This window comes from Myxocyprinus asiaticus, chromosome 37 (genome assembly GCF_019703515.2).
Source record: "Myxocyprinus asiaticus isolate MX2 ecotype Aquarium Trade chromosome 37, UBuf_Myxa_2, whole genome shotgun sequence".
Taxonomy (NCBI): Eukaryota; Metazoa; Chordata; class Actinopteri; order Cypriniformes; family Catostomidae; genus Myxocyprinus; species Myxocyprinus asiaticus.
The window spans coordinates 13987989-14010982 of record NC_059380.1 but is presented as its reverse complement, the minus strand read 5'-3'; the positions used below and the strand labels follow the sequence as shown (position 1 = coordinate 14010982).

The 22994-nt window shown below is 36.6% G+C and overlaps 1 protein-coding gene across 1 annotated transcript in view; it reads right to left on the bottom strand.

The window, feature by feature from the left end:
* The window catches only part of LOC127428066 (succinate--CoA ligase [GDP-forming] subunit beta, mitochondrial-like), a 169433-nt gene extending 146962 nt beyond the window's left edge, over positions 1 to 22471 (bottom strand). The window contains exon 1 of the mRNA XM_051676122.1: positions 22340 to 22471. Coding sequence (XP_051532082.1) covers positions 22340 to 22423 — 84 coding nt within the window. The 5' untranslated portion in view covers positions 22424 to 22471. The remainder of the gene's footprint in view (positions 1 to 22339) is intronic.
* Positions 22472 to 22994: the final 523 nt, after the last annotated feature.

Below are 22994 nucleotides of genomic sequence, written 5' to 3'. Positions count from 1 at the left end.
AAAGAGTGTAAGGAAATCTGTGTTCTTGTGTACATGACGTTTCAGAATGCCGCTTTCTGCTAAAACCCTGGAATAAACCGTTTTCTTAAGTGCATGGAAACGTGGTCAATGTCCTTATTCACAACTGACCTAAACAAAAACATTTGCCCTTCTTTTTAAGTTTGTATCCTTAATTACCATTGAAATAAATTGCTACTCTGGATCCTCTGGGAGGCCAGATGTCTCTTAAGGACATCGTGGCCCACAGCAGATCTTGACTTATCGGTTGTCCTCACACAAAGGTGAAAGGACGAAGGAAAGCTGTGGCAGCAGTTGCATCAAATACAGCAGATGCTCCACAAGGCCTCCACACCAACTTAAGAAAGTCAGACACAAAGTTAAGTGTGTAAATACTTTAGTATTTAGATAGTCTTTCTTGCTATCAAAATTGCAAAAATGTGGATTATATTAAATTACGACATTATGGCATTATCTTCTAGGGGAAACAAAAATTACATTACATTGTGTTGTTCCTTTACATGTTTAAGGGCATATTTGTGTCAACAGACTCCTGATTGAAAGTCCTGGCTCTATTAAGAAGAATGGGCCACTGATCTACAGTGCTGAGGAGCTCTTTCATAATCCAACTGGATATATGAAGGTAATACTTGCACACTTCAAAGGGAGCGGTTAAGAATCTTAGTGTATACACTCCAAAGTACTGTGGAGGCTCCACTGCTCTTGAAAGTAATAGTCTCATAGCTCAGTCTCATTGCTCTTATAACCCGATTTTGATACTAGGACTGCTTCTCATTAACTTTGACATAGTAAAAAAGCATGTTGAAATGAATTTTGTTTAGAATCAGAATGAGCTTTATTGCCAAGTATGCTTACACATACAAGGAATTTGAAAATATAGAGTATATATAGAAATACGCAATAAGACTAATATATATATATATATATATATATATATATATATATATATATATATATATATATATATATATATATATATATATATATATGTTATATACAGATTCAAGGGAATATACGGCAGAAGAGGTAGGATATGTCGGATGAATATAAATAGACTAAGCTGTGTATTGCACATAATTATTGCTTGATGGGGCAGTTTTAACTGTTCATGAGATGGATAGCCTGAGGGTAAAAACTGTTCGTGTACCTGACGGTTCTGGTGCTCAGTGCTCTGCAGCACCGTCCAGAATGCAACAGTTCAAAAAGGAAGTGGGCAGGGTGAGTGGGGTCCAGAGTGAATTTTCCAGCCTTTTTCCTCACACTGGAAGTGGACAGTTCTTGAAGGGAGGGCAGGGGGCAACCAATAATCCTCTCAGCAGTCTGAACTGTCCTTTGTAGTCTTCTGATGTCAGATTTCGTAGCTGAACCAAACCAGACAGTTATTGAAGTGCAGAGGACAGCTGAGTAGAATGACTGCTGAGTAGAACTGTATCAGCAGTGCCTGTGGTAGGTTAAACTTCTTCAGCTGGAAGTACAACCTCTGCTGGGCCTTTTTCACAATGGAGTCAATGTGGGTGTCCCACTTCAGGTTCTGTGAGATGCTAGTGCCCAGGAACCTGAATGACTCCACTGCTGCCACAGTGCTGTTTAGAATGGTGAGTGGGGTCAATGTTGGGGTGTTCCTCCTAAAGTCCACAATCACCTCCACTGTTTTGAGCGTGTTCAGCTCCAGGTTTTGACTGCACCAGTGAGCCAGCCGTTCAACCTCCCTTCTGTATACAGACTCATCGTCATCTTGGATGAGGCCGGTGACAGTAGTGTCATCTGCAAACTTCAGGAGCTTGACAGACGGGTCCTTGGTGGTGCAGTCATTTGTGTACAGGGAGAAGAGCCTTGACAGTACACAATGATGTTGAGTGGAGTGGAGAACAAGTGAACACTCAGTCAAATAATTTTGAACTTCATACATTATAGAAGTTTATACAAGGCCATTTGTTAAAACAGCATTTGCAACTACTCCACTGTGATGCATTTCCATTTGAAAGAGAATATTCAACTGGAAACAATGTAGGACAGATCTTTTATCTATCAGGACTTACTTGCATTATAAAAAGTAGGCAATGATATTACATTGTTAGTGTGTGTGTGTGTGTGTGTGTGTGTGTGTGTGTATATATATATATATATATATATATATATATATAGGGTTGGGAGGGTTAATTTTGAAATGTATTCCACTACAGATTACAGAATACATGCTGTAAAATGTAATTTGTAACATATTCTAAATCTTATGCAGTGTTGTTTCTAAAACAAGATAAATCAAATTGATCTTGTTTTAAGGATTTTTAGATATCTTTACAGGAAAGCAATACAAAAATTATTATCAAGAATACTATTTTTGCCCTAATATCAAAGGTCTGACTAGAAAAAAATAAATTATGATCCAAGGTGAATTTTCTTGATAAAAAAAAATAATATGATCATTGATTTTAATGCAATTATGCTAAGCATTTTAGCTTAGCGTAAAGCTGACAATTTACACAAGGTTTATTTCTATTTCTTCTTCTCCAGACTTACTTCTCTGTCTGCTCATATGAATGTAACACTTCATAAGAAAGTGTTTCACCGCTGTTCAAATGCACTTTGGACCACATTATTTATATGTATACATTTTTCCATCTGAAAGAACTAAATATTAAATGAAACAAATGACAATAAAATGCAAAGTAATCTCTTCAGTAATCAAAATACTTTTTGAAAGTAACTGTATTCTAAATATCAATGATTTAAATAGTAAATGTAGTGGAATACAGTTACTTATATTTTGTATTTTAAATATGTAATCCCGTTACATGTATTTCGTTACTCCCCAACCCTGTGTGTGTGTGTGTGTGTGTGTGTGTGTGTGTTTGTGTGTATATATATTAGTAGTATATTATAGTTGTTAGTGTTATTTTTCTCTTAGATGGTTTAAGTTGGTCTGCCAGGCTAGCCAAGCTCCAAGTCATCAACAGCGTGTCCGGCTGAGACCAGACAATCAGCCTTTTTATTTTTTTCAGCAGGATACACATTGTGCAGTAGAACCAACCAGACAGTGCAGGCGAGTCAACAGAGACAATGTTTAGCCCTTCAGCTTTGTATTAGTCTGTTCTTGACATTAGCAGGACTTAGAAATAAGGCTGCCCCATCAGCAGGACGGAGAGAGTGGAAAACTTGATACGTCGATAAAGGATTGATTACTAAGAGTTCTTGGTGGAAGACAAAAGAAAATGAAATTACACAACACAGCTGCTTTCCTCACTGGGGACAGTTGGTTTTACATTTGCATATTCATGAAGGGATATTTACAAATCTGTATTGACTAATTCAAATCATTAGGGAGAGGATAAGCTTAAATCAGAGCTTTTCTTGAGGTCTATCAGAGGTCACAGATGTTTTGTGGTTCATTGGGGAGAGTGGGGTAAGATGTGTCAGTTGGTGTACTAGTGTACCCTACATACAGGACAAACTGATTTCACAGCGAATTCGGAAACAGTACGTTGACTTGAGCTAAACTCGGTCTGTGCTTATCGAAATTTGAAGCTCTGCCCCCAGTGGCCAAAGCGAAAAGTGTTTTTGAATGTAAATTCACATGTGAGCTCCAGTTTCCAGATGAAATGCCCACAGAGGGGCACCAAATGCAAGTTGTAAAGAGAGTTGTTTTTAGCTGTAAAGGATGTAACAGTGTAGAGGAATGCTTATTCTATTAACTCTACCCCCAAACCCCAACCCTAAACCTAACCATCAGTGGAATAAAAATGTAATCTTAGAGGGAAAATGGAACCTTAGAATCCCAAACACAATTACTTCCTGGTATCAATGCGGGACAAGAACCCAGGTCTCCAACTCTGCTGACAAAACACACTTTCGGCCATGCCACAGGAGAAGATAAACACATTCTAATCCAAGCAAAAATGGCTGGTGGGAGATGGCCCATGATAGATAATTTTTGATCATTACTGATAGTACTACTAATATATATATATATATATATATATTTTACATTTCTAAAAATGAAAACCATAATGTTTAAAAAATGTTTCACTACATTGAAATAATCTTAATATTGAAACTTTTCCTGTATTGTTTATGGGTCTGTTTAAGAAAATGTGAATAATATGCTGCAAAATTGTTTTACTTTGGAATACGATAGTGCTAGGATAATGTGTGTGTGTACCATGTTTATACTACATTGTGGGGACCAGCCAGAAGTCCCCATGAGGAAAATGGCTTATTAAATATACTAAACGATATTCTTTTGAAAATGTAAAATGCAAAAAGGTTTGTGTGAGGGTTAGGTTTAGGGATAGGCGTAGGGTTAGGGTTAGCGGACAGAAATTATCGTTAGATCTGTATAAAATCCATAAAATGCATGGAAGTCTATGGAGAGTCCCCACAATGATATAAAAACATGGTGTGTGTGTGTGTGTGTGTGTGTGTGTGTGTGTGTGTGTGTCCAGGTATTCCCTATGTTGTGGGGACCAAATGTCCCCACAAGGATAGTAAAACCTGAAATTTTTGACATTGTGGAGACAATCAGTCAGTCCCCATGATGAATATAACAGCTTATAAAACATACTAAATTATGTTTTTTGACAATTTAAAAATGCAGAAAGTTTTCTGTGAAGGTTAGGTTTAGGGGTAGGGTTAGAGGATAGAATATAAAGTTTGTACAGTATAAAAACCATTATGTCTATGGAGAGTCCTCATAAAACATGAAAACCCAACATGTGTGTTCATATTTTAATTTGAAACGTATTTTTTTTTTTTTCAGATTTTACCTAATGATAATCCTGCTTACCCCTAAACATGGGAAAAGTTTTTTTGTTTTAATTATATATTTATTGTGCTACTATATTATAGATACTTTTAATTTCAGCTGACAACAGACATCCTGAAATATAATTAGGTGTATTAGTTTTACCCCAGTCTCATTTCTCCTTGCACAACTTACCCCAGTCTCCCCTACTGCAATAACCTTTAAAATGCATGTATTATTGTTTAATGACTAAATAATTTACATTTCAAATCTACTGTATTCATGTTGTCATCACAAAACCACAGTTTTCCCTTGGGTTAAAGAAACTCTTGCATAACTATATAGGGACAGTGTGGGATTATAACTGTAACACTGTATTATGTGCTAATTCGTGCCCTCATTATCAGCATCTGATGATTTGACAAACAGTATTTAAGGAGTGGCCCAGTCGACTGTATCAGATCCTTCATACCACAGTCACAAGCCAGCCATCTCCAGGGGTTAAAATCCTCATTACTAGTCATAGCTCTGCCCTAAACCCTTTGAAATGACTCTTCTTAATTAGTACATCCAAATGGCCTCACATTTAATTAACTTGCAGAATCCTTGAGGGTGTTTTGATTTAAGAAATTAAAAAAAATTTCCATTCCTGATTTGTAACTAATTGGTTTGCTTTATTCAGAAATGAGAGCTGCCATTTATGCTCAATAATACTGTGTGGATATGAAAATGGCCTCTATCAATTATAAAGTTGTGTTTGTAGAGTGTTGTAGGTAAAATTGGTATTGACTCTACTGCATGTTCATCTATGATACACTAAAGGCTTAGTATAGTGTATTTACTCGACTACAAAGCTGCATTTAAAAGAAAAACTTGTAAAAACAGTAAAGATTATTGGAGTACCTTTTACAAGTAAATACTGTGTCAGTCTTTCTACTACAAAATGTGATGTATAATTCAGTTTGTTACTTGGTGTTTCTTTGTATTTTTTCTTGCTCAAATAAATACATAAATTTGAATGGAAATGCCAAAGTAATATTTACAACATTTTTTTTCTTATGAATTGAATGCAAAAACCTGCCAAATGTAAGTAAAATGTAGGCTCTGCCATCCGAATTGGCGCTCTGCCATCCGAATTGGCGCTCAGACGGCGAGAGTAAAGCAGCAACTGAAGCAAATTATCCAACAAAAATTTTCTCAGCAAATTTATCTCTTTTCAATTTATCTCTTTATCTGAGGAGGAAGGAGATTGAACTAAATTAAGTGATTGCCATTTGAGAAAAAAAATATTCACCTTCCAAGCCATTTAGTAACACTTGCTGCTGGCTTATTTAACTTTCTACAGTCCTGGTTTGACCTGCCACGGTGCTTCCAAGTATTATCCATTTGTGTTTAATGGATAATGGTTGCAAACGTGGGTTTGTTTCATGCACATGGATAACAGAGTTAACACAATGCCAATAAAAATAACCTCAGAAAATAAGTTAAGACGTTACCAAGTTTAACTAGTAATATAGTCAGGTCCGGTCAAGATATGACAGAAACAGTATGAGTTGTATGTCACTGTGAACACGGCACTCATAAACGTGGGCTGTCGGGCTGTGTAGAATCAGATCTAGCGATGCCCGATGCGTGAATCATTTGGAGAGTTCGCACGCAGGCTAAATCGTTTGAAAAGGTTTTATCTCGCAGTAAAACAATAACTGGATGCCAGAGAACAAAAACAGTGCTGGATGAAGTGGATATTTCTTACAATCTAATGAAACAAAACCTGAAAATGCATTCTATGCATTCATAATGTGTGTGCATTGTTTTCGCAGGAAGAGCTGGACAACAATTTATATCCATTCCACAGACTGAGGGTTCACCATTGACTTAAGCAGCTTATTCAAGGTAAGTTGACCATATACTCACTCACTGTACAATGTATTCAATATGATTAACTTTACAGTACTGTACAGATTTAGAAGACAGAGGGACAGACAGACAGACAGAGCTACACACACACTCTTATATATACAGTACTGTACAAAAGTTTTAGGCACTTGTGAAAAAAAAAAAAAATGTATATATATATATATATATATATATATATTCTCCATTCATACACACACTACCAGTCAAAAGTTTTGAAACACTTGACTGAAATGTTTCTCATGATCTTAAAAATCTTTTGATCTGAAGGCATATGCTTAAATGTTTGAAATTAGTTTTGTAAACAAAAATATAATTGTGTCACCATATTAATTTATTTCATTATAAAACTAAAATTTAATAATTTTTTTTTTTTTTTTTGAAATTGCTGACTTGGTCCAAATAATAAAGAAAAGCAGCCAATAAGTGCCCAACATAGATGGGAACTCCTTCAGTACTGTATAAAAAGCATCCCAGTGACTACTTTGAAGATGCTAAAATGTAACACAGTTTTGATTTATTTTGGATTTTGTTTACTCACAACATATTTCCCATAGTTCCATTTATGTTATTCCATAGTTTTAATGACTTTACTATTATTCTAAAATGTGAGAAAAAAATAAATATTATATATATATATATATATATATATATATATATATATATATATATATATATATATCAGTATTTGCACTAGTTCAAATGTTCCATAACGAAGCAATGATTTAATAAGCATTTGATGAATTGTTTTTTTTTATTTATTTATTTTTTTTTAAATAAGTAATTTGTGTCCTCTGAGTGCTCTCTGTTTTTGTTTTTTGTTTTCCCTGTGTCTGGAACTAGTGTTTGACTTCCATTCTGCAAGGTCAGGTGAGCATTGGATGAGCACAAGCCTTTGACAAGTTGACAAGAGGGCTCAATTAGGCCATGACATGCGTTTCTTAGCAGAGCCGAGTTAGGGGAAGTCAGCAGAGCATGCCAAAGGATTTAGATTGCAGAGATTTGCATCATGGGATTTGCTTTTGGTTTAATCTCCTGTAGGCAGACACAGGCTGAAGGTGAAGTCAACTGTCTACAGATATGAATTTTAGCAATTAGCATAGTTAATAAGGAACATCATTCAAGGGAGAGGTGTGAAAGATTGGGGTCAGGTCTGTGAACAAATGAAGTAGCGGTGCACCGACAGAAAATTTTAGGCCGATACGATCACCGATATTTTAACACTGTGATCTGCTTATACAGATCCGATCACAGATACTAATTTTTAAAGTGCCCCTTGCCATACTTTTGCAAGTTATATGCTACAGTAATTTGTTTACGATCTGTGAGGTGGATGAAGAAATAGAATTGTTCATAGAACACTACCTAAAGTTACTATTCACTTGCAATGGGTCTTTTTTACATACAATGAAAGTGAATGGTGACTGTGGCTTTTCTGCCTAACATTTCTTTTTTGTGTTCCATAGAAGGGAAGAAAATCATTTGAAACAACTTGATGGTAAACAATGAAAGGATTTTCATTTTTGGTTGAACTACCCCTTTAAGGACTTTGTAAGCAACATAATACCACATATTTTTGATATATTTTGAATTTGAACTGTCTAATCATGGCACTTAAAACTGCTTTGCCAGTCTGGTTACATTACAACAAAATGCTTAAAACTTGTGCTGAATTCAGTGCTATTTCTGATTCAAAGCAGGCCTCTCTTAAAGTTTGTTTCATGAAATAGACTTGGGCTCCAGACAGCAACTATATTTTTTGTGTATGGTCTATAGTCCACAGACCCCCACATTCCATTAGTGCTACTAAATTACAGTAGGTGCTGGTGCCACCAGCTGTAGAACTTGGAGGAACTGGTGCAACCTCTCACAAATGTTAGTTTGGAGCCCTGGTCTAGAGCATCTACATGCTTACTTTTAGGGTAAACTCAATCATTTCTCTCCTTTGTGTCAATCGCACAATTTTTTTTTTTAACCACTGCCCTAAAGAGGCCTTCAGACATCTATGGGAATACAAGTCAGCAAAAAAAAAAAAAAAAAGACATTAAAGATTTTTAAACTTTTTTCACAACCGCCATTGACACAGTTCTATCAAAACTTTTAATTTCCTGTAAGTCTCAATACTGCCTCATCATAATCATCATTACAGAAGAATTCCCAAATGGCTTGGGAATATGAGTCCCGCCGGAGCTCTCAAAAGAGGCACATCTCCTTCAAAACACTACCAAAATTCCTTTGAATGATTACTGCCATCCTAAATTATTGAAAACGCCTAAACAGCCCTCATGAGCAACAGAAATAGCTATTAACCTTGGTGAAACGATATTCAAATCCAGTTACAGCAAACTTGCTATACTGTATCCCTGGCGGCCAGGAAATGTAAATGTGTTCTTGCTGTGGACAGATGGGAGAGACGCATGCTGTTTGAAGTTCCTGCACCAGAGGAGTCGCACCCTCCCACCCCTTGCTTAAAATATTCAGCACGCAGCCTCATCCAGCAGACTCCCCTGGTCCTGTTTCGACAATCCAGCCGTGCTTTCCAAGCTGCCGCAGCAATATGAGGTGAATGAGCTTTGACGCCTTCAATCTTTGCCTAAAGATTTTTTTCCCCCTGTCCATACAGACACAGCGGCAAACATTCCTTTAACTTGGAGATGCAGCTGTGGAGAGGTTGAGGGTTGTGCTGGGGAAAAAGCTTTGGGATTATCTCTAGGTCCAGACAGGAATTTCTGAGTCAGATTTGCCATTATCAGACATCGCCTGTCTCAAATCCCTCTCCCTTTTTTGGTTTTGTCATTGACAAGCCATCTCTAATTTTCGAACTGTCATAAAATATGGGACTGAATTGCTGTGATACCTACCTGCCAGTCACAGGTCTTTAGCTGCACTAGAGCAGACTGGCAGCTGGCTAATCACTGCCTCTTATCTCTATGGTAAAAGTTCACAAAAACAGATGTAATCTCTCAGGCACTCTGGTCAAAGAAATGTGAGTGCAAAGTTCTGCAAGCTTCAAGAAGGCTTAGAGTCTTGGTGCAAACATCATCGAATGCAATTACTTAAAAAAAATAAAAAATACAAATAAAAGCTTATTGATCGCTGTCAGAAACTGGCAGACATCCTGACTCCTAAAGAGATGGTGAAACGTGGACTTGTTTCAAACATGAGAAGTTCAAGAAAAACCGAAAAATTCAGCTCGAATCTACATTTTCATTAGTGTCTGAATCACATCTTGACATTAGTGTTTAACAGAAAATGTTGGTCATGCGTTTTTACTGGTTGAATAGATATCCGATCATGAAAAGACCAAGTGTAAATGCCCTCCAAAACTCATTTGGTAATTGATCATGATTTTAGGTTACATTTTTTTATTAATTTATAAGGGGAAAATTTATATTTTAGGTCCAGTAACTTGTCAACATTTCTTTTTAAGTTTTTTTTTTCTTTTCTTTTCTTTTTAACCACCTGTTTGCCAGTTCATCTTATACTGTGTTGTGGGGTGCAGTGTTGGAGAGTAGCGACGCTACTAAACTAAAAAATGTTCAGTAGCTTGACAGTAGCTCAGCTGCTTTTAAAACAGTGTAGCTTTTCCAGGTAGAGAACTACTTTTTCCAGCAAGAAGCAGTGAAGCAACCAAACACTACATCATGTTTTGATCAGATTATAACTAATAGCCTTCTTTATTGTGTAGAAGCCAAAATACGTCTGACGAACTAGAAGCATATTCTGGCTGCTGCTCAGAATCAGGCAGCGTCTTCTTCTTCTTCTTCTTTTGTAATGGCAGATCACAAACTAAAATAGTGTATTACCGCAATCTACTGGCAGCATATTATGGCTCACGATGAGAAGAGATTGTCTGATGGTGATGTAAAGCAAACAACCACAGATTATTTACTTTTACAAGACGTACAAATTGATAAAAGAACATCCTATTCTATGAAACAATGTTTAAGACACTTAACATTACAACATATTTACTTATACTTTTTAAAATAAATTCAAAAAGATATTATTGCCTGTTATTATTGTGAGGGATTTTGATTTCTGTCCTGAATATGTTTATTTTGCTTCTCAATATCTATGCATTACTGGGAGCAGCGAGAGAAATAATTACTATCATGCATAACTATTTGATTTCTTAATTTCTTAGCATTTAATTAACTATTATTTTCATGTAAAATAAATACAATTATTGGTAAAAGAACTAATTTATTATGGCATGTATTATTATGCGACAATCTATTATAGGGTGACCAAACGTCCTCTTTTTCCCGGACATGTCCTCTTTTTTGGACCTGAACAAAGCATCCAGCTGGGATTTCAAAATTGCCTCCAAATGTCCGAGAGATTTTTATAGAGCAACCTCTGTATGAGACCTGTAAAGCTGAAACTTGAGTGTCAATAGCAAAAAAGTCCAAAAATACAATGAACATGAACACATGTGTAAGGAGAAACAAGGCCTGAGTCTCTATTCATATATTATCCATACTACTCAATATAATGTGACAAGCACAAAACATCAGCCCAAGGAGAATTTGTCATAAAAATGAGGTCTGAAAAATGTGTAGTATAAAAATGCATTTTTAATTGTGTCTGATCTTTTCTGTTTTTATTTTCTGTTGTTGTATTTTATTTTTTGGCCATTATTAACTATTAATATTACGACTCATTAAATGTATTAAATTATAAAAGAATCAAAATGATGTTTAAAATAATTTTAGATGGAGTAGAGCAAGTCATGCCACAGGACATGTCAACTTGCCAAAAGTATTACATGATAACTAGCCATTTGCATATGTCAAAGGAATAGTACATCAGATTTTTTTGTTATGCAAAGACATTTAAATGTGGCCAAGGTAAATGGAATAATCGGATAGCAATCTGATCGATCAAAACAGAGCTTCTGACCTTCACAATTCAGCAGTTCCTCATCACTTCCTGATCCCAAACAAGTCTTAAGCAAGTTCAATAAATATAATATAAGTGCACTTGGCTCTATGAATTTTCTCATTAGAGCTGGACGCCTGTTCAGATGGATGAGGCTTTTGCCCTGTTGCAGGGGGTTGCATCTCATTATACCACCAAAATTAAAATAAATGCGAGCTAAGCACTCTGCATGCACTGCTACACCACATCTTAGTGCAGCAGAGTAGACTGCAAAGGGTAATGAAGTGATGAAGTATATCTGTGTTAATCCAGAATCAATTTCCCGCTGTAGAATCAGTTTTTATAACATTAAAACGTCTCGGTTACGAACATTGACCAGCATAATGATGCAATGACAAATTGCGTAAAGACGCAATTGGCACTACATCACTGGTCTCACGTGGTCTGAAGCCTGCATACAATCAGGCCAATTTATTGGCTGATGGCATTTAAGCGACGCCACGTCACGGGCTTTATATAGACGAGCGCTTGGCGCCATCTCGCCAGATTTTCTGTAAAAGGCACAGTTGCTGTCTATGCAGCAACTAGAGAGTATGGCCAGCTAAGCAATGTCTCATTCCCTCTAAGGGAACCAAGGTTACGTTCGTAACAGAGAAGTTCCCTTTCAAGGAAACAGCGACGTTCTGTAATGACGCAATTGGGATGAGATACCATCACACCATGTGAACAGTAGCTGCCAACTCTCTAAGCCCATGTGGCAAGCTTACAGCACCGCACAATCGAGTTAAAGAAATAGAAATCACAAAAACGTACTCAGATCCAACAGAGATAACTTGGGAAACAGGAAACAAACTCCTGTCCAAATTATAAAATCTAACAAAAGTATGCGGACCATCCTGCCGCCATACAAATGTCTTCCAAGGACACACCTCTAGCCAATACCCATGAGGATGCCATGCTCCTCATAGAATGGGCTTGAATACCCAGATGTGAAGGCAAACCAAGCACCTCATAAGCACGAGTTTGCATCCACAATCCAAAGAGACAGTCTCTGCTTGGACACAGAAACACCACTGTTGTGGCCACCAAAGCACACAAACAACTGCTCTAACTTATGCCATTGGCTAGTGCGGTCAACATAAACCCGCAGACCCCATACTGGGCATAGCATATGTAGCCTCTTATGCTCCTCCGACTCAAATGGTGGGCAAGAAAGAATCCCAAAAGAAAAGGATTGCAAATAATAATCCGCGAGCGAAAGGACGTAGAGATGACTTCAGGCAAATAGTGCAAACTAGGTCTCAGCACGACCTTAGATAACCATGGTGCAAAATCCATGCACAAGGGATTGATCAACAGGGCATGCAAATCACCAACCCTCTTAAATGATGCCAATGCTAATAACAGGGCCATTTTAAGAGTCAGAACTTTATCAGATACTGATATTAAATGCTGGAACGGAGCAGCCGAGAGTGTCTCTAACACCATAGATAAATCCCATAGAGGGACGCGGATGGGACGAAAAGGTCTAAGCCTGCGTGCTCCATGCATAATAAGAGAATGTCTTCCAATAAAAACTCCATTCACCTGCGCATGCTCAGCCGCTATAGCTGCCACATAAACTTTAAGCATTGCTGTGGTAAGTCCGGCCCCAAAACGCTCTTGCAAAAAAATTACAGCGCTGAACCAACTGGGCAGTGAAATGGATCCTCACTCTGTACTGCGCACCAAGAGGCAAAAATACACCATCGAAACATATATAACCTTCTCGTTGATGGAGTTCTAGCATTTAATATGGTATCTACCACAGTGGGGGATAAACCATCATTCAAAACAGGGCCTCGTTGAGGGGTCAAACACACAATTTCCATAACTCTGGCCGGGGGTGGCCAAAGCTGCCCCGCGCCTGAGACAACATCTCCATTCTGACTGGAATCTCCCAAGGCATTCTCTCCAGGAGACAGACCAGACCAGGTGTAAACACGTAACGGCACACTGTCGGCCACTGATGCGGCAGCGCACCGATGCCCAGCGGTGCCAGGGGTGAGAGAGAAAACCAGAGGGGACAGTGTGAAGCCTCGCTTGACGTTAACAGGTCCACTTCCACGCCCCATTATGTTTCTGCAAACTCTCTAGGGCAACAAAATACAACCCCAATTCCAAACAAGTTGTGACAGTATGAAAAATACTAATAAAAACATAAAGTAGTGATTTGTAAATTATTTTCACCCTTTGCTAAATTTAAAGCACTACAACTACACGTTATATGATGATTTACCTTGTGAATTTCTTTGTTTTGTTTTTTTATGTACAGTCATTTCAAATCAGATGTTTGCAACACACTCCAAAAAAGTTGAGACAGGGGTAATTTAAGACTAATCACAATTAACGAGTTAATAACAAGGCAATGTGAAACAGGAGATGTTAAACAGGTGAGGGAATCATGTCATAGTATATAAGGAGCCTCCAAAAACAGCCCAGTCCTTCAACAGCAAGGATCATTCGATACTTGTCAATTTGCCAACAGATGCTTCAGCAAATAATCCATCATTTTGAGAATAATGTTCCCCTAAGACTAATTGGAAGGATTTTGGGCTTTTCACCCTTTACAGTGCACAATATTGTTAAAAGATTCAAGGAATATGGTCAAATGTCAGTGCATAAAAGGCAAGATGAAAACCATTTCTGAATGCACGTGATCTCTGATCCCTCAGACATCACTGTCTCAAAAAACATCATTCATCTGTAATGGATATCATTAACATGGGCCTGGGATTTCTTTAGTAAACCCATGTTAGTCAACACCATTCGCTGCAGCATCCACAGATGCATGTTAAGACTTTTCTATGTGAAGCAGAAGCCCTATATCAACACTGTCCAGAAGTACTGCCGACTTCTCTAGGCTTGGTCTCATCTTAGATGGAAAGTAGAACAGTGGAACCGTGTTTTTTGATCTGATAAGTCCACATTTCAAATAGTTTTTGAAAAACTTAAAGAGGGCCAAAGAGGAAAAGGACCATCTAAGCTGTTATCAGCGTCAGGTCCAAAAGCCATTGTCTGTATGGGCCAGGGGTGTGTCAGTGCCCATGGCATGGGTAACCCGCACATCTGTGAAGACCATTAATGCAGACAGATATATACAAATTTTGGAGCAGAATATACTGCCATCCAGCACCGTCTTTTCCAGGGATGTCCCGGAATGTTCAGCAGGACAACTTCAAACCACATACTGGCCAAATAAGCAGAGTGCAGGTGCTAGATTAGCCTGCCTGGCGGTCCTAACCATCTCCAACTGAGAATGTGTGGTGCATTATGAAGCGCAAAATGCGGCAACAAAGACCCCATACAGTTGTGCAGCTGAAGACCTGCATAATGGATGAATGGGGGAAAATTCCACTTTTTAAACTTAACAAACTTGTGTCTTCAGTGCCTAAATGCTTAATAAGTGTTATTAGAAGAAATGGTGATGTTTCACAGTGGTAAATATTCCACTGTCCCTACTTTTTTGGAGTGTGTTGCAATCATCTGATTTGAAATTACTGTACATTTTCAAAAAAAAAATCAAAAATTAAGTGTATTTCATGATTTATTAATTTAATTAAATTGGATCTAATCTAAAATGCAGTACCAAGTAACTGTTAGACTTCCGTGATGACATCAGTCCAAAAAGGCTATGCTGTATTCTGAAAGCTGACTCAATAATACTTTTCATGGCAGAACGTCAAATGTTTCAAGGCCTGGTCCTGTGTATAAACCAGCCTGGTCTCATGAATATTACGTGACATTTTATTTTTTTTTATTATTTTTTTTTTAAACGAAGTTACGTGCCTTATTACACATTTTGCTGCATTTTCCCAATGAAATGTCCATGCACAAAAAGTGAGTGAAATGTTGTTACCACCAGACAAGGTTTTTAAGGTGAATATTAGATGGAGGTTTCAAATGAGTAAAACGTACCTCCATAAACTAAAACTTTAACCTAAACCTAAACAATATTGTAATAAAAGCAAATGAGAGGATAACTAAACAGACATCCTTGCCCTTAACCAACACCTAAACCTTACCATTAGTGATCTAAAATCAAAAGAGAGGTAGAAACAAAACAGACATCCTTAACCAAAGCCTAAACCTAACTGATAGTGTCCAAAAACAAAATAAGAAAAGAAATTTGTTTTAAGAAATCAAGGTCATCTTGCGTCGCTTCTATGACACTCTGGTCTCACCTGTCAGCTTGTGTGCTTAACTGGTCACGAACCATGTGCTACCAAGTCCAAAGTCCAACACTCTATGAGGTGAGCTACCATGGAAGCTAATCAAACTGGAATAAGTGTGTAAACATAGGTGAGTCAGTAATACAAGCATTAAAGAGTTTAATTTTTCAAATGTTGCGTTATAGTAAAAGTGTTTTGATAGCATAACATTGCAGTGTATAAGTAATAGTGTGAAAAAAAAAAGCATTTATAAAATCATATTCAGCCACTATAGTTGTGATTTGTTTGAAAGTGAATAAAACGAACAGTTGTTGTAGCACCTCTAGTGTTAATTTCACTGGGAAACTGTGACAAAACATTGAATTCAGCATGTAAAATTGTTATAGTAATGTCATTCTATGAGACTAGGTTGGTAAAAATGGGTAAAAGGATTAATGAGGTGCAGTGTTTTTTGTAAACTATATTCTGAATAAAATGTTTGATATGGGGGCCAATTTTTGAACGTTAAAATACTCACTGTTTCAAAAGTATAGCCACAAGACAAAGGCATGTAAACATGATTTTAGTGTGATAAAATCACTTACAAACTTTTTCTGTGTAAATGTATTGCCAATTTTACAATTGTAATGTCAACAAACCCTAAATGACTGTAAAAATGACAATTTTAACAACTTTACAAGTGCTTTTATAAAATTATAAGCTTCAAATTTAACTTAAACCTGGAGTGACTCGGTACTGGGCCATCTAGGGGGCGCTGACCATGGAAAAACAAAAATATTATGGTATTACTCAACAACCACTTGCTTAATCTGAACAAAATAAGTGTCGTTTTAAAGCATAGACCATCGCAGCCTATTTGGCACCTATGGCACGCATGCCAGCACGCAGAGGGGTAATCACTGGCATGCCAGCATCGGCGAGAGAGTAGACGACTATTTTATTTATATAAATTCTGCACCTGCATTCTAATCTACATCTTGATGTAATCCTTCTCATGATCACACAGCGTGTATTCATGAGTCGAATAGGAGGCTAAACAAAAAGTTAAAATCAAGACTGCAGTATACCCAACAGACTCTTGCAGCGCGTGCAAGCCATTCGCACATCACGAGCCGGCAAGCTCTTCACTTTCGGTTAATCACGAGTAAATGCGCCTGCTTTGCTTCGGTCAGGCTGCGCGGATGACAGACCACATTCCGTGTCTCATTTGTTTCTTTTTGCTTTCAGAGTATGTCATGTAATAAGAAAAAACTTAAACATTTATATTTAAAATATAAATTAAACCTGGAAATAAAGTTTTAGGATTTTGCAGATGCGATTCACCGAAAAGGGCTAAATAGTTGATCAGCTTGCATGAGCAGCATGAGTCTCGTCACACTTCCATTCAGCTGATGAAAACGCTGCATGATCATGAGGAAGGATTACATCAAGATGTAGATTGGAATGCAGGTGCAAAAACTTCATATAAATGAAATAGCCTGCTCCTCTCTCGCTATTGCTTGCATACTAGTGAGCAGCTCTGTGTGATTTTGAAAAATGTATGACATTATATAAGAAATATTTAAGATTCCACACAATTTTGCGATCAGTAATCAAATAAGCAAATTTGCGACATTAACTGTGTTAACTCATTTTGTACAAAAGGACTGGTTTTCTTTCATAAAAGCACTTTCACGAGATGCTCTGTGAAAATTCACATGCAGGATCATGATTATATCATAATCATCTGGGTTTTGCAAAAAGATTTCCCTCAAACTGTTATACTGATAATATCATTTGTAATTGAAAATAAACAATAAAATTTGAAAAATGCAAAATTGAATTTTTTTCAAGTGAACTCAAACTTCGGAAAATCACATACATGCGGGGGGTGGGGTTCGGCACAGCGATTGACGAGGAAAAAAAAATAAAATGGCACTCCATGTCAAAAAGGTTGCCAACCCCTGGCATAGACTCTTATCTTTACAATGAATATAGCTTATCTGATCAATTCTAAAATTAGAACTGTTCCATTGCGATCACAGCAATCATATACAAATACAAAAAAAATGTAAAAAGATCACACAGCCAAGTGTTATACTGTATATATTTGGAAAGGTCTTGATTAGTAGAATATAACAAGCAAACCTGTTTAATTCATAGACCAAACTACAGTGACTTTTAGTGTGTGAAATCCAAATGTATTTATCAAACAAATTATAAACAGCCTGTCACATTTTGGTTTATTACTTCATGAAAATTACACATAGAAGGAATGATTTGGAGTGATGGAATTAGGGGCCAAAGTGAGGGTAAAGTTTCCTATGGGACGTAGTTGATAATTTAAGTGTTTTTATATATTTTTGAGATTTTTACATTCAGTTTTCAGTTATTCTGTTTTAATGTTCAATAAAACACATGAATTATGGTTTGGAGAGGTTTTTTGGACACTTTAATAAATTTAAGGCCATCTTGGAATACATGGCTCAATATTCTATAACTTTAGATTGCTTTGTCCTATCAACAAATTTCTTTTTTCCTGGTAATTAACAATAACAATAACACATATATTAACAATTTATGTGCAAATAAATTGCACATAAATTGCGGTTAAGGATCTGGGTTACTGATTAGAAGGTCGGGGGTTCAAGCCCCAGCACTGCCAAGATGCCACTGTCGGGCCCTTGAGCAAGGCCCTTGACCCTATCTGCTCCAGGGGCACCGTATCATGGCTGACCTTGCACTCTGACCCCAGCTTAGCTGGGATATATGGAAAAAAAAAAAGAATTCCACTGTATATGTGCAAAATGTATAATGTGTGATAAATAATTATAATTATAAATAAATTACTAAAATTGGACGGCTAAAGAGAAATCAGAAGAAACTGCTATCAACCATTTATGTATACCATGAATATGTTATTTACTATATTAAATTGTGTGATATATCTGCATTATATCGACCTATTGACCACCCTGCTCTCTGGATATTGTCATCTGCCATTAAAAAAACAAAACATATCGGTCAACCACTATTCACATTCATGCTGTAACAAACAGGGACGTGCTCAGATAGTCGTTATTCGGTAACCGTTCGACGTGCCTGTATTTGAATACCAAAATAAAGCATGACGAGACCCAACAAACAGTTGGTCAGTTTTTCAAGTATAGAGTGTTAGGGTCTACACATGTGTTTCTGTGAGCGTTTGCGCTGTTTTAAATGAAAAATGTGCCCAGGCAGAGCACAAATCAGGTTTGGCACTTAAATTACGAAATTTCAGTTGGTTCAGAATACTATGTGGCAGGCAGAGACAGTTTGATTAATTGTGTTTGACTTAAATGTGTGTTATCATTTGATGACCTTTGTTTTGTGTAGTGCCCGACCGATATATCGGTCAGCCGATATTATCGGCCGATATTAGCCTTTCACCGATATATCGGTATTGCCGTATATTTAACCGAAATGAAAACTTTTTTCAGAACGTATAATGCAGAAAACAATGCTTTAGAATTGGTGTCATAACGTAGTTTGTCCAACAGAGCGCGCTTCGACTCCATTGTTTACAGAGCTGAGCTGACGGTGGCTCTGTAGACAGGGAGGAGTTAAACCGTGTGTCGGTAAGTTGCTAACTAGTTTGTGAAATACATACTGGAAAGTTAATAAACAATGACCCCATCATTTTCCCTTTCCAATATTACTAATATAATGTTAACCCTGTCCCTGACAACCATGTCACTCATGTCTGTTTACTGTTAGCCAGCTATAGTTTGTCAGTGCAGTCAGTAATGTAGCAGATTGAAAGGTAAGCATCAGAACATCTTTTTGCAGCTCATCAGACAACAGTGCGGTAGTGGATTGTGTCTGCTGAGTGTTGATTTCATGCTACGCTGTTACCTAGTTGGTGAGACAATGCTGGAAACTAAAAAAAAACAACGTCCGTCTTTTACTCTCCGTGACACGAGCTTACAGCTAACTAGCTAATCACGTAGCTACTTTCATTGTTGTCAGCTGAGTGGGAGTAAACATGTATTCACCAAACTGTTTTGTTCAGGAATCACAGTTTGGTACCCCCTTCAACCGAACAATTCCAGTCGTTGCATTTACAAAATGTAATATTTATAAGTCTGGTTTTCCAACATTGAAAGTTTCCCCTGAACTTGTATAGCAGAATACGGTGTAACACCGCTGCCGCTGTTTATCTTGACATGGCAGTATTAATATAGTCAGCATTTGACTAATACTAAACAATAATACTGATGTTTAATTAGCCATTTATTTTATTTTTATTTATTCTTTATTTTAATGGTCAGCATTTGACTGATACTAAACAGTACTGATGTTTATTTAGCTATTTATTTTATTTTTATTTATTCTTTATTTTCTCAGTGTTCATTTCTAGAATTTGTTGACAATGTATAATAATAATAATGTCAAATATAATTTGATAAAAAATATTTGTTTAAGAAAGCAGCCTTCTGAGTACCTTTGCATAGTCATATCAGTGCAAAATCGGTGAAAAATCCACATAGAAAAGGTGTTTTCATTTCAGCTCAAAAATTAACTATATCGGCCACTATATCGGTAATCTGTGAATTTTCCCTCTATAAAATCAGTATCGTCTCAAAAATCCCATAACGGTTGGGCTTTAGTTTTGTGCCATTTTGGCTCATAGCTCACTGTGCACTTTTTTCCCTATTGAGTAGTGTTTGACGCATATCTATTGCAATAAATGTCATCATGAAATCAGAGACCCTCCCCCCGAGATCCAGAAACACATGTGGTCACAGAAGACACATTTAATTGACAAGGCGTAAACAGCAATGTGTCTCGCCTGACCAAATTTGATCAGACCACCAAAGATTCATCTTAATAACAGGTGGAATCAGGTTTTTAAATGCATTTGAATGAAATGTATGAAAATGAAAGTGAATGGTGACTGAGGCTGTCATTCCACCTTACATCTCCTTTTGTGTTCCACAGAAAAAAACAACATAGGGATTTTGGTCATACCACCCACCCCTACTTTTTACATGCATGTATACATGTAACTACAGTATATATTATATTTATGCATGCATTATAAGTTGGTTAAACCACTGACCTTGCAGCTACAGAACTTCACAAAAGTGAACAAACACAACCCTTCCTAAAGAGAGCAAAAAGCCTCTGTTCTCAGATAAACAGCCCCTGAACTATTTAGGGATATCAGTCAGGATAAAAATGGAAAGAAAAAGACACAGCTCAGGTCTAATAAATGACCTACTTGAAACTTTTCTGTATAAAAACTTTTTTCTATGATACCAACATATAGCCTCCAACTTTCCATTGAAACTGAACAGTTGATCTAGGCCTGCTTTGTCCTGTTTTAATCATCTATTTTCATTTAGCACTGAATAAAGCACACAGGAAGCTGAGCATTTGCATTCAAAAGTATCCTGGCCAGCACAAGACTAGTTAAAAAAAAAAAAAAACACCCGAAATGAAACAACATCACATTTCTCATATTAAAAGACCAAAAAAAGGAACAGATCATTGATTAACGATACTTAAATTATGTCAAGAATTATGACATAAAAAAAAAGAAAATATGCATCATTCTTTAGCTTTCAGTATAAGCCTAAAACAAATGTTAGAATCAACCTTTAAACCTTTGCTTCAGACAGACAGCAACTGTTACTGGCCAACTCACCAAAAAGAGTTTCATCACTGACAGGTCAAAGGCTGATAGATAGGTGATTCTGGCCTATTGCTCACAGACTGAATGAACAGAGGACACAACTGAAGGTGAAACAATCATTCCATGTGAAAGCTTACGAAAAATTGCATAAAAAGCCACCAAAACACAAACGTATTATTAAAAGTATAACCTTTACTATTCAGTATACCAGAAATTACAGTATATATATCAGCAAAATACATGCATTACTTTACACCTTTAATTAGTCTACTCCTTGTTTAGGTTCTTGGATAAAATCTAAGAAAAAAAAAAATCAACCGTTAGAATGCAATTCTCAGACTACACAATTTAGAAAAGATTCTCTATAGTACAACCTATAGAAAATAATCTAGAATAGAAAACTGTTATTAATATCGTCACATTAGAGTTGAAACTTAGAATCTTTTGAAAAAATGTAGACTAGAATCTTTAAGAAACATAAGAATGAAAACTCGAATTAAATTACTTTTGAAATGATAAACAAATGAGACAGCAATGACGAGCATTCAGCTTTATAAATGTATTGCTAGGCTTACTTCAGTTATCAAACATCTTGTTTAAGGTTAAAGTGCAGTAATGTGACAGCTATAAATGAATGACTCTTGAAACCAGTCACAGAGCTAGATGACCTTCTATGGATCTTTATATCCCATCAAAGTATCTGTTTAGATGACTAGTCAAAGAATTAAACAATGCAACTGTGTACATTAAGTTAAATCAGCAGTTTGCATGTATTTCACAGTTCCATTCAGAAAAAAACTCATTATGTTAGCAGCTTCAAAATGACAAACAGCGATAGTGTCATGCAGTATTGCTGTCTTTCTGATTTTCACAGCCTGTACTCATAGATAAAAGTAAAGATCGCCGCACTGTTACCTTGTTTCTGTTCACAAACAGATGTTTAGTACTCGATCCTCGGAGTGCTCTCACTACCGCTTGACAAGCCATGGATGCCGCCATGTTGAACCGGAAGTAAGTCCTGGAGCGCTGACACGTGTGTGAGGTCTTGTGTTGTCACTATTGTGTTAAAGTTCTTAAAGTTTTATTTTTGTTTGTTTTTAATGCTTTATTGATTCAATGCCACAAGAACAAGAGGTATTACATATCCACATAATCAAATTAACATTAGCTGCCAGAGAGAGAGAGAGAGAAAAAAAGGAAGAAAATTACATAAATTTCAATTCTTTCAGAGCATTACATGTTTTCAGTGTTTTTTTGTTTTTTGTTTGTTCCAAGAGATTTACATATAATTTAAAGTCATTTATAAAATGTGCAAAATTTGGTTAACATTGAGCCCACTTCTTTTTATGTATATGGAATTTTCCTAACAAAATAAACAAATGTATAATATGTTGTTCTTTGCAATTCAAATTTTCTTTTTCTGTATAAAAAAGCACATCAAATATACAAATTTCTATCATACATTCCATTTTTCTGTTAATATAAAATTCCAAATCCTTCCAAAATAATCTTGAGTAAAGACAATGAAAAAAAAAGATGCAAAATAGCTTCTTTTTCTTGACCACAAAAA